The sequence below is a fragment of the Podarcis erhardii genome, assembly GCF_964252035.2.
Source record: "Podarcis erhardii genome assembly, chromosome: 6".
Classification (NCBI taxonomy): Eukaryota; Metazoa; Chordata; class Lepidosauria; order Squamata; family Lacertidae; genus Podarcis; species Podarcis erhardii.
The window spans coordinates 31217773-31230252 of NC_138510.1; the positions used below are offsets into that span (position 1 = coordinate 31217773).

Sequence of the window (12480 nt, forward strand, 5' to 3'; positions counted from 1 at the left end):
CCATTAATTAATTGCACTGCTGCTACAATCAGCTTCACAGAATGAGCCCCTCTTCGTCAGGGAGTGCACCACTTGTTGCCCTCATCCCTTCTCCTCTGGGGTGGAGAGAATGTGCAGGGTACAAGAGAGGGCAAATTATCCTGGAAGGTTAAAAAAAAAAAAAAGTTGCACAAACCCCTCCCCTTCTTTGGTGCTCCATGCAAAACCAAAGGATTATCTAGGGTCTAAGTCTCAGGAACAGACATAGGAAGCTGCCTTCTATGCAGGCCTTTGGGGAGCATCCAACATAGTCGCTGTGCGAGTGGAATGATTTGCACAACAGAACTTCCCCTCCTTCTATTCTCTCCAAGCACCACCTCCCAGATCTGCACAGGTGGTTCTCCAAATCAGGGTGGGGTGCAAAAGGTACTTGGGAAGACCAGAGGGACAGGAACTTCTGTTACACAGACATAAGTTGTTCCACCAGCACAGCTTGGTTGGGCTCAGCCCATACTATTTGTCCTCCTATCCCAGAACTGTCTTCTGTGATTGGCAGAATTCCAGGGTCTCGGGAAATGAGAGGTCTTTTGCACCACTTGCTACCTGATCCTTTTAATGGGAGATGCCACGGATCTTCAGCTGCCACAGAGTTACAGGCCTAAGCACTCTTTGTGGGGAACTTTCTTCACTGCATCCCAAGCAGGAAGAAAATTCCCCCAGCAGGGCACCTCATCACATCTCACCGAGTCCTGAGACCAGGTATCTCTGATACACATCTTGTTATCTGCTTGCTGCTGGGGGTTCAGCTCCTCCTCTTCAATCAGCAGGTACAGTTCTTTCATGCTGTTCACCTGGAAAGCACAGGGCAGGGCAAGTAGTGAGTGGAAGGCTTCAGTGGCTGCATCCTAGTGCTTTGTGCATAGAAAAGGACCCGACAGTAGTAGCCTGACCTACTGGATCCTTTAAACAGAGGTAACAGGTTTAGGATGATTAACAATGAGATAAAGGATACAGACTGTAACAAGATAGGAATGTGCACCCTCGAGCGATGCTTCTGTGTCACATCATCACAGTGACTTTCAACAGCATTCTCCTCTTTGTGTTTCTGTCTCAGGTACCTTTCTGCACATTTGTGCCTAGCAGAACCGTCTGTTGGATTCCATGCTAGCCTAGTTTGCAAAGAGGTTGTTGTTCCCAAGTCTTCAATCACTAAGTTTATGGAAAGATGCCTTGCGAGTCACTTCTCTTAGAGCAATTTAATCTGTGACACTAAAAAGTGCATTTATTCCTTTCTTGTGATTCTCCGTATCACTTATAAATGTAGTTCATGCAGCAGAGGAGAAACTGAACAAACAGAGAGACAATGTAGAGACTTCATATTTCTGTGAAGAACCTCACTTTTTCATGAAGAATCTAAAACAAAGTCCATTGAAGCCTCTTGTGTGAAACTGCCTTGTATTTCAGCAGCCGACCTTCACCAAGCTGAACTTTATTCACAGTTGAGAAAGCAGCTTACATGCTAAAGGCGAGATAGCAGTTCTTGAGAAGGTCATATGGAAGACAGGAAGCAACTGATAAATTGGAGCTGATATGAGCCTCATTCTTGGCAAGTTTTGATAAGAGCCCAAAAAAGAAGCCAGGATAGCACCCATTGCTATCTAGGAGATATAATATATAGTCTAAGAGTGGCTAACGTGTGGCTTCCAGATGTTGTTGGACTCCACCTCCCATATGGCCCAGCAGGAGCCAATGGTCAAAGAATTTGGGAGTTATAATACCAAAACATCTGGAAGGACACAAATTAGCCACCTGTGATGTAGTTCATCCACACTATTATTGCAGCCTCATTCACTCTTTCTCTTTCTAAGTGATACAGCAAAAATACATGGGTTGTGACTATCTATGCCACAACCTATTGATGTGTAGAAAAACAAACTCAAAACAATTAATAGAAGCAAAAACACATGATTAAAAACATCAGAATTATCTGCTTTAATGTCAGTAGTATACTTTTGACTAGTCAGCAGAGAAGCTCATGCTCAAAGCCTGCCATACCTCCAAGAAGTCATTGCCCTCATTTTGTAGGATCTTTCCCTGCCTCCAATGCTTCAGAAACCACTTGAGTTTCATGAAAAGGAGCAAGAAATTTTGCTTGAACTGCTGGGATTCCTGCACCAGAAGGTTCTTCTCCTGGCTCCAGAACTTTTGCTCCAGTCTCCTCTGTAGGTTCAGGCTCTGCAGCTCAAATTCTCGCCTCAAGAGGGCCTTCTGGTGATCTTCCTTCAACTGACAGAGGATAGGAAGAGATGGAAAGCAGGTTTGTTATATGGAGTGAAGTAACAGGGTGAGTACACCAAAATAATCAAGGATTGCTGAGCAAAGAAACTCCCAAGTCTGGAGACACAGACATTCACATCCTCTAAAAAAGAATTTTCACATCCACACAAGTTAACTTTAGCTGCTCAGTTTTGGGGCTATGACTAGTTTTAGGGGGGAATGAGTATTTTGGAAAGGACCAGGATGGTAGCAGACAGAGAAAGGATAGAAGCACCATTAGTTTATGAGCACATGTCAGGGGTTACATCAATGAAAAACCACAAAGATGGCTTCTGGGCTAGGACATAGTCATCATCATCCCCATCTCAAACTTACAACTCAGTAAATGTCTTGAGCTTTCCACTGACACTTCACATGCTTCCCAAAATTTCTGCAGCTAGAAATCCCAGAATTCTGGGGTTGATACTTTTGTGTTTATCAACTGTATTTCCCAGGCAGCTGCAATTCATGCCTGTAGCCTAAATACAATACTCGCAGGTAAAATACACCCAGAGGCCTGACTAATAACTCCCATGAATGACCTTTTGCCACAATATTTTACTGGCACTTGTGCTGTGGCTGATGCATCTGGGCAAATAGCTAAGTTCCAGACATGACTAGAGGATTCTAGTGATTGCCATTCATCATTCAGAACAAAGTGGGCAAGAGAACAAGAACCACCTTGCTGAATCAGGTTGAAGGTCCATCTAGTCCAGCACTCTATTTTCACTGTGACTAAACAGATGCCTTTGGGAAGCAGAACCTCAGGACAACAGCACTCTCTCCACCTGGGATCCCCAGCAACAGAAGTATTTAGCCTCCAAGAGTGGAAGCAGAACACAGACTTCATGCCTAGTAACCATTAATAACTCAATTTTCCATGGATTTCTCTAGTAGTATTTTAAGCTCATCCAAATTGACAGCCATCACTATAACCAACAGAAGCAAATTCCAAGATTTAACTATATGGGCTATGCAAAGAAGTACTTTCTTTTGTCTGTTCTGAATCTTCCAACATCCAGCTTCCAAGTTTGAGAGAGATTTGACAGACAGAAGAGGTCTCACAAAGAATGGCTATTTTTATATGGAAGCTAGAGAACCCATAGCTGACTTCACCAATTCTGCTTGGCTGCTAGAGGACTGCTGCATTCAGGTTTGTTTTCAGAGCATGCTTGTTATGGATAATGTACTCTCAGCATGTTGAGGGGTCATATGGAAGAATTTGCCTCTTTCCTGGCAGCCAAACAAGGTAGCAGCTGCTTTGTGCTTTCATACAATGCTGCACTAGGATGTGCCTGAAGTAATGGGAGGGATTAAGCCCTGTGCCTTTAGTCCCTCCTGTACTCTTGTTGCATGTCTCATCTTCCTGCCTGGAGAGTGGCTCCAGGCAAATCTCACTGACCTGGCAGATTTTCTGGGTGAAGTTCTCTGCTTCCTCTTTCCTCAGTTGCCTCTCCTGGGAGAGCTGTTCTTGTAGGCCCCTCAAGCTCTCATTAGCCTCTGAAAGGACCAGTTGCAATTCTTTGATCTGCGGGGAATAGTTTAATCAAAGCCAACAACAGTCAGGTAGGTCATTCTTGCAAAAACTAATCTCTCCATGTCTTTTTTTTTAAAAAATGTTTTTATTAAGGGCCCATGGAAGAACAGCCAACTTCTTGCAGGGAGTGACCTTGGCCTGTATGTAACACCCTGTTGTCATGGTGAGGAACCTCAGATCTGTAGGTCAAGTTAGGCCCATTAGGCAATTTCCCCAGTCTCCAGCCACGTCCACCTGTTTCTCACTTGTCATGTGACATTGGGATAGGTAACACAAGATTTGTATATGGGCCATGCCATTCTTTTCCCCATCCACATGAAATGTGTTGATCTAGTATTTCTGCACTCAACTTATTCTCCCCAGAGTCTCCAGCCTTCTTGCCTCCCTTTGGGAACATAATCACATACTTTGACACCTACCTCAGACACATAGGAGTCCTTCTCCTCTGGTTGATATGACTTGTAGCTCCGGTCAAGTTCCATGTTGGGATCCACATCCATGGTGGCGGTGCTGTTGCTGCTGCTACTGCGGTAGAGATCAGAGGTCCTGCTCTCCGTGATGTCCCAGTCGGGGGGCTCCCTAAAGTCAGACTGCTGCATGCATGGGCAAGTTAATGAGAACAAACCAAAAGAGCAGAAAAGAAAAGAAAAAACAAACAAAACAATGGGTCTCAGGAACAATAAGAGCTACAAGACAACAAAAAGGATGAAGAGGAGGAGGAACTTCACTACCGTGGCAGAAGACAAAGTGGAAAACAAAAGGAGACACAAAATGAGCAGACACGTGGGCTGGATTGTTTGGGGAGGGGGGAAAAGAGAGAGAGGGAAAAAATGTGCAAACACCAGTTATGGTGCCATGCAGTGCCTGGGGTGGGGCTAGTTGAGGGAGGAAGGGAGGGGGGGCCAGAAGCATGCACAAAAATAGAACTCTGAAAAACTGGAGTGTGCTTCAGGAGGTTGCGACCCCTCCCCAGATCCCCTTCCCTTTCTTAGGTCTTACCTTAGATCAGGAGCAGCCATAAGGAATGGCAGCAGCATGTACCTGGCCTCCTGGCAACAGCAGCAGTACCGTTTACCGTTTACCAGAAGGGATGAACTGGAAGGGAGCCTGGCACCAATGCAGTGCTGTTGCCGATGCAGCCCATACAATGCCACTACCTGCAAGCAGTAGCAAATCAGTTGCCAGGAGGCCAGGTGTGCAGTGATGCTCCACTAGCTGCTGTTGTCCTAGACCAGTCTTCTCCAACTTAGTGTCCCCCAGATGATGATGGACTGCAGTTGGTACTAAATAATTATTCAGCAGCAGCTGTAATGTGGTTTCCATTTCTCAAAGCAATCTTCCTCCTGCCTCATGCACACTCCACTAAACCAGAGTCCTACCTTGTCACTAGCTACAGTTCCATGCAGTAAGCCAGTTGTTAGTTGTCATTTCAGAAAAGAGAGGCAGAAAAGGGAAGTTACATTAACAGGGCCAGGTTCTGATTTGTTAAAGCAGGAGAAAACAGCATGGGCAAATAAAGCAATAATCACTGCCAGGGAGTCACTGTTGACATCTCAGGAAAAGCCTCACCTGGAATTCACAGCCATGAGCTTTCTGCAGAGCCTCTTTTGTGGAATCCTGGGAGCTGGCGCTTGGCAAGGAGTCCTTCTGGTCTTTCAGGTGGTCTCCAATGTAGTCCACCTTCCTCATGAAGGTGTTTAGTTCCTGCTGAAGGACCCCAAGCCTCATCAAAATGGCACTGATTAGCTTAGAGTCAGTCATACTCTCATTATCCATGGCTTCACTCAGCACCAGCTCTGCACAGTCGTTGTCCATGCAGAGCTTGAGACTGGAGGTGAAGCCATTGGCATCAGAGATCAGGACATCAATGGCTTTGCTGACAAGTGCAGCCTGGTCCCTGATGTCAAGGAGGGTCTCAAAGTCCTTGGACTTGAGAAGCCTGCAGGGGCTGCTTTCATGCGACTTGCTAAAGCCGTTGCCAGGTGCTCTCTCCTTGGCATCATTCTCTCCCCCAATGGGCACCTCTCTCCAAAGCGACGTTGGGATGCACTGGGCAGAGTCACCAGCCTCAGCATCCGTCTCCAGCATGGGCCGAGTGTTCTGGCAGGAAGCAAGGTCACAGCGCTGCAAGTTGGAGAGCAGGACACGGTTCTCATACTGGAGCTTCTTAACCTTGCCACTTAGCTCACTGATTTGGACCTTGGCCGTGGCCAGCTCTTCTTGGGAGGTCTCACTAATCACTGAGCAGCTGTCCTCAGACAGAGTGATGTCCAGGTCATGGTCTGACTTGTACTTATTGAGCTCATTCATGAGGAGCTTGTTCTGCTCCTCCAACTCCATCAGCGAGCGCCTCAGCAGTTCTGCCTCCTCCTCCACAAACTGCAAGTGCCGCCTAAGCTCCACCACACTGTCCCCAGAGTCCCCGCAGTTTGTCATGGAGAAGGCAAACCGGATGTCTTGCCCTAAGAGTTCTTTGTCTCCTTGGCCCCTCATGTCTTCCATCTCTGCCCTCAGCCCTCGGTTCTCAACCTCAAGCTCTACTATCCTCCGGCTCAAGATGTTGGCTTCTTCCTCTACAAGCTTCAGGTGGACTTTCAGCTCTGCCTCTCTGGAATGAGGGGAGTCAGCCAGTTCCTCTAAGGAGAGGGAGCTCTCCAGGTCCCCATACAAGGATCTGTACTTCGTCAGCTCCTCCTTCATACTGTCGTTCTCTTTGGCTAACTTGGTCAGTTTCTTGCACATCAGGGCAGATTCCTCCTTAGCAAAATGCAATTGACACTTGAGGTCTGCGCTGTCCTCCTAGCATAAAAGAAAGGTACAAACGGTGCAAGCATTACTAAAAATGGCACTTTGGGCAGGGTGCTCTGTGCAAAACAGATTATCCCTGAGACTAACCTTTATTATGGCATGATGGTTAAAACTAACAATCCACATACTTGAACTTTGTAACATCTACATCCATGTCACACAGGCAAGCCAAGATGGCCATTTTGTTTGTTTCCCGTGATTAACCTCTTTATCTCAATGATCCTGGAATATTGTCTTGCTTCCCTTTTGCTTGAGTGGAGGAAAATTTGGTATACCTTATGCTAGGGGAAATATATACTGGGAAAAGCCATGGTTTTCCCAGTAGTGATGTATGGAAGTGAGAGCTGGACCATAAAGAAGGCTGATCGCCGAAGAATTGATGCTTTTGAACTATGGTGCTGGAGGAGACTCTTGAGAGTCCCATGGACTGCAAGAAGATCAAACACATCCATTCTTAAGGAAATTAGTCCTGAGTGCTCACTGGAAGGACAGATCCTGAAGCTGAGGCTCCAATACTTTGGCCACCTCATGAGAAGAGAAGACTCCCTGGAAAAGACTCTGATGTTGGGAAAGATTGAGGGCACAAGAAGGGGACAACAGAGGACAAGATGGTTGGACAGTGTTCTCGAAGCTACAAACATGAGTCTGACCAAACTGCGGGAGGCAGTGGAAGACAGAAGTGCCTGGCGTGCTCTGGTCCATGGGGTCACGAAGAGTCGGACACGACTAAACGACTAAACAACAAATGCTAGGGGTAGCCTATGTGTTGCCTGGCAGATGTAGCTGGACTACAATTCCCATCATCCTTGACCACTGGTTGTGCTAGCTAGGGCTGAAGGGAATTGGAGTCCAAGAAAATCAGGAGGGCACCATGTTGGCTAGCCCTGCCCAATACGGAACCAGTTCCTTTTACACAAGTACACTGTGGTATCAGTTTTACTACCTTTGAAATATACATGTGAGCCTTCCTACACACACTGCAGATTTATTGTTTTCAGATACAATACAAGATTTGACACTTCTGCATTAGCTAGTCTGGTCCCTTCTGCCCCCAAGGTAGCCCCCTCAGGAACTTTCCGACACAAGTGGCAACAGTTTATAGAAAATGGTTTTCCCTTGCCATTTCAGTCCTCAAGGGCAGAATGGTCACACTTTTCAATTTCTAGAAACTTGTCCTTTGGGCTACATTCTGTAGAATATAAACAGAATGAACAAATCTAGTAATAGAACAGCTTTGCCCTGGGTCCACAGTGCTGCACATCTCTAAGTTAGCTTAAACTCTGACACACAAAGACTGCATTTTTAGGCTGTACAATTTACATCTATAATCTGTGATACTGTTTGCAAGAAAAAATAAAATAAGGCTTATTTTGTCTGTGGATTAAAAGTGCCAGCTCAAACACAAGGGGGTTCTTATTGGTATGGCTCCGAACAAAGAAAGCCTTGTCACAGAACTCCTTAAGTATTTGGTCTTTCCTGAAGTTCAATAACTGAGGGGAGATGAGAGGGGAATAAGATTGGTCCCCCCAACTCCAAAATTGGGGTGGAGAAGACTTGTCACTCCCCAAGCAGATCACCAGTTACCCCTGCCTCATATTACTATCATGTGAAAATGCATATGCTGTGTACTCCTATGTGTGTTTGCTCAGAACAAAGCCCCACTATGCTCAGCTGAACTTATTGCTAGTTTGGAGTTTGGCGCTACAATTCTAAACAGATCCTTAAAAGAGCCCAGCTGTCTAAGACGAACACTGGCCAAAGGAACACCACTCCCACCAGGAGAAGAGAGATTTGTCCCTCCCATAATTTTGAAAATTTGAATCTTACACAGATGAAGATTCTGCACTTAACCCAGAATGAAGAGGGTGGTTTGCTAGGGAAGGAGAGACAGTCAGTCTGATGGACCAATCTGAATAATTTTAAACATATACCTTTGATATATTCACCAACAAAATACTAAAAGAAATACACCCTCCACCCAAAATTAAAGAATTGATCAGCTATTAAAAGCAACAATTGTATACATACAAAGAGAAATACTATAAATGAGCCTCAAATGCTCCAGAATCACCCACATTCTGGATAATCTATTTTGCATATGTGATATTTCCAGAGCTGTACTACTAATTTTTAATGGACTATATTGGGTTCTGAGGGGGTAAAGTACAGGACTTTGAGAACCAGAGATGATCTGAAGCAGATCTGAAGCAAAATGTATCCTTTTCCATAACATTATATTATCTCCTGTCCCCAAACTGCAAATGAACTGATCCATCACTGTCTACAACACACAGTAGTTTCTTCCTACCCCCTTCTTAATTTTCCTTTCCTTAAGATTTCAGCAATTGCCCCAAGAGTCACACTAAATATGATGTGTGTGATCTGTGATTGGATCTCCCAATGCCTTTTAGTTTTCCTAAAATAAGCCACAGGAAATTATTTGGATTTGGACAATTGCACTTGGGGTGGGGGAATTGAGAGTTTAACACTTTGCCCATCAACTGTTTCCCCAAGGGGAATCCTTCCTCTCTAAGCTGCAATTAGCTGCAAAGAAAAAGAAAAATCAGGTAGCTCTATGCACCCTTCAGAACTAACAACCAGTTTGGCGAAGGGTCAGTAGTGGAAAGGTTTAGTCATGCTCCAGGTTTCAAGAGAAGGAAAAAATTCTAAGGAGTCAACTTGCAATTGGTTACTGATTTAGCAAACAGAAGAGAGCTGATCAAATTCCAAAGTATCTAATTCTCCATCTAGCCTAGCGTCATCTTCAAGTCTCCCACCAAATGCTTATGTTCACATGATCACAAAAAAACATGATGCATTTAGTACTAAGTGGCAAAGTCAGGACAGCCTGTTCAATACATTTTTTAATGCATGTTTGAATCAACTCTAAGATTATGTAGGACCGCGGGGGCCGGGTTGAAGTGGGTAAGGTTAAGGAAACAGAACCTTTTTGACCTTTCTAGGTTTTACGAGGGCTTGCTCCTAAATAAACCCCACAGATGACTTCTGGGTTGGCGCCATCGATTAATGGCGGATTCCCTCCGAGCTCCGGAGGGAATCGGCTCTGCAGAGACTGGGTCTTGCCGCTGCGGCGAAGCGGGGACCTTTAAAATCACAGGTGTGGAACCCTGTGAGCATAGTGACTCGGCGGGCACCATTTGCGCCCCCCCAAACTGCGAAGGAGCCTTTTTAAAGGCTCCGGAACGGGGACGGGGTGCGGCGCGGTGCTGAGAGTACTCCTTCTTCTGCGGAGTGAAGCCGCAAGCCATTATCGGAGAGCGCTGACTTTTTCCTTGGAACAATCGGACTCTAAAACATTAACCCGTGAGTAATACGGAAATTCGAACTTTAAAGAAAAATTTGTTGGATTAGGAACGAGCTGGGAAGGGTTAAAAAGGAAGTCCACCCCCCCTCTTTGTAAACAATTTAAAGCAAAGGACCTGTTAGCTAAGGTCGAGATAACTTTTTATTTCTTTTTAGTAAAAGATTTTAACTTCACGGTTTTGACATTACAAGAATTTTCACTGGAGGATAAAAGATCAATTTTGGGAGCTGAAGTTTCACCCCCCCCCCGGACCCGGGAGCGTCCCGCGAGAGAGCCTGTTGATGAAATACTGAAGAGTTTGACAGCTGTCAAGTTAGCTGTCAAGACGGGAAAAGAGAACCTTGTTTTTGTTGCTTCTGCTGGTTACATTGGTTATAATCTGTTGAAAATAAGGAAGGGCTGATACAAAATAACTTGACTTTTGGACTTGAGCTGAAAGAAATATTAAGGAACTAAAATCCCCCTAGAGGGGTTTAGTGACATTACAGGAATGGCTGGAGGAGGGAAAATCCAAGCTGAATTAAACAGAACATTTGTTCTCTTGGGAAAGTTTCCAGGTCAAATCGATGTTTTGGCTACAAACGTTACAACTCTGGACTTGACAGTAAATAACATTGTTGAATCTGATAAGGATTTGAAACAGGAAGCCTATTCAACTGAACAAATAGAGAAAATTGAGAGCTTTGACAATATGGAGCAGGAGACATATGTTGCTCCTGAAGAAAAGGAAGGAGGAGCTGAAATTTTGCAGATGCTAAAGGAGAGTTGTAACTTGAGGCCTGACATGACGACAAAAAAGGAAAATAAAAATCTGATGTGGAAAGCCTGGCCTGAATTGGAGAGTGGAGCACTGAGAGATCTCCTTATGTGGAGATCTGAAGACCGAAGGATTATAAATTTGATTAAGGTGGAAGCTGGAGCTTGGGGGACATTTGGACTTGAAAGGAGCACAAAACAAGATTTGAAGTACCCCATAGGCTTTACTATTAAATATGGAGGTCTGGCTGGTAGAAACATGGATCCTGTTGGGCCGGAGCCTCTTCGAGATTTGGAGTTTAACATTAAGGACTATCAGAAAGACCGGCAGAGAGGAACTGAGAGAGAATTGAAAGCCTTGGACGTGAGATCTCCAGGCTAAACAGTATATTGAGACTGATGGATTTTTGGATTGGGACTGAAACCGGGAAAAGGGTGGGTGGAGTTTGGGAATCCAAAGGGTATACAAATATAGTTTGTTCTGTTTTTAATTTGTTTTGCTATTGGTATGGAAATTGGGAAAGTCGTGGAAGGGAAATTTTGGTCGACTTTAGGAAAAATGTTTAAGAAAAAATAATGAGGTATAAATATTGATGTGTAAATTTGGATAGGTTAAAACTGGTTTTTAAAATGGTCTAAATTAAATGAAAATAAGGTTTGTAAACATAAATTGAGGATGGAAGAAAGAAGAAAAGTAAAATAATAACAGGCTAGAATAAATTATTAAGTCAAAATGGAGAAATAAGTTAAGGACTTGCTGAGCTAATAATTTAAATTGGAATACAAGAAGGGGAGGTGTGAGGAGGTCTGAGAAACAAGTTAAAAGAAAATAAGTATTTGAATTTTAATGTGTTTTTGTTTTTAAGTTTTGGTTTTTTGTACTTTTGTTATTTTTTGTTTTTTTGTTTTTGTTTTTATATGTATTTTGCAAATGCTAATAAATATTTATTAAAAAAACACACTAAATAAACCCCACAGATGAAACCAAGGCACGGTTTTTGTATGTGCGAATTCACCTCAAAGACGGAGCAACGTGCTGAAAAAGAGGAAAACATTTCCCTTTTGAAAGGCCCCATGACATGGCAGGGAAGGAGGAAGTCAGCTTTTACAGTTGGGAGTGTGTTTCTGGCTCATTCCAAAAGAGAGCCAAATAACTGTGACTAAGGCCCTGTCTACACATTGCTAACGGTTGAATCTGTTCTCTTCCCTGCAAAAGACAAGGGCGGAGAGAAATCCCCGCTCTGCTCTCACAGATCTCCCAATGCCTCCCCCCCTCCACCCCACAACCCCCGCCCTCCAAACTGTTAGGAAATACTATACAGTTTGGAGACTTATTTGCTCAAATTCCCTGTGGAACTCTGAGGATTTGAATTTTCCCCTCAAGGAATATTACCTCATAAGAAATGACTGTTTAGTTATAAAATTAGTTCATTTCCTGTTTCCATAGCTCACTGAGGGAGAGAAAAAACTGACAAATTCCTCCCCAGAAAAGAAACTCTCCACCAGGCACTCAATGCCTCCTTTCCAGATGGCCAATACAGTGCAAACATTCAGTTGCAACGGTCAGGCCTGACATTGCATCAGCCACAGTTGAAAAAGGCAGCTATTATTAACTCTCTAGAATGTCCTGCATTGTTGTCCTTGCACATGCAAAAAATTCACTGCACCAGATCCAGGCACAGAAAAATCTCACATGAAAGAGAAGAAAAGACAGTGACTGTTTATCCTTTGACGCAAGCAAGTGAGCATTCATGCTGCT

The 12480-nt window shown here is 44.2% G+C and overlaps 1 protein-coding gene across 4 annotated transcripts in view; it reads right to left on the reverse strand.

The window, feature by feature from the left end:
* Positions 1–12480, reverse strand: part of MTCL2 (microtubule crosslinking factor 2) — an 85454-nt gene that overhangs the window by 21850 nt on the left and 51124 nt on the right. For 3 of the 4 annotated variants that reach the window (XM_081864719.1, XM_081864720.1, XM_081864717.1), the window contains exons 5-9: positions 5402–6631; positions 4252–4425; positions 3698–3823; positions 2035–2265; positions 723–830 (exon numbers count right to left, since the gene is read on the reverse strand). In XM_081864719.1, coding sequence (XP_081720845.1) covers positions 723–830; positions 2035–2265; positions 3698–3823; positions 4252–4425; positions 5402–6631 — 1869 coding nt within the window. The remainder of the gene's footprint in view (positions 1–722; positions 831–2034; positions 2266–3697; positions 3824–4251; positions 4426–5401; positions 6632–12480) is intronic. The other variant, XM_081864718.1, reaches the window with a different exon arrangement.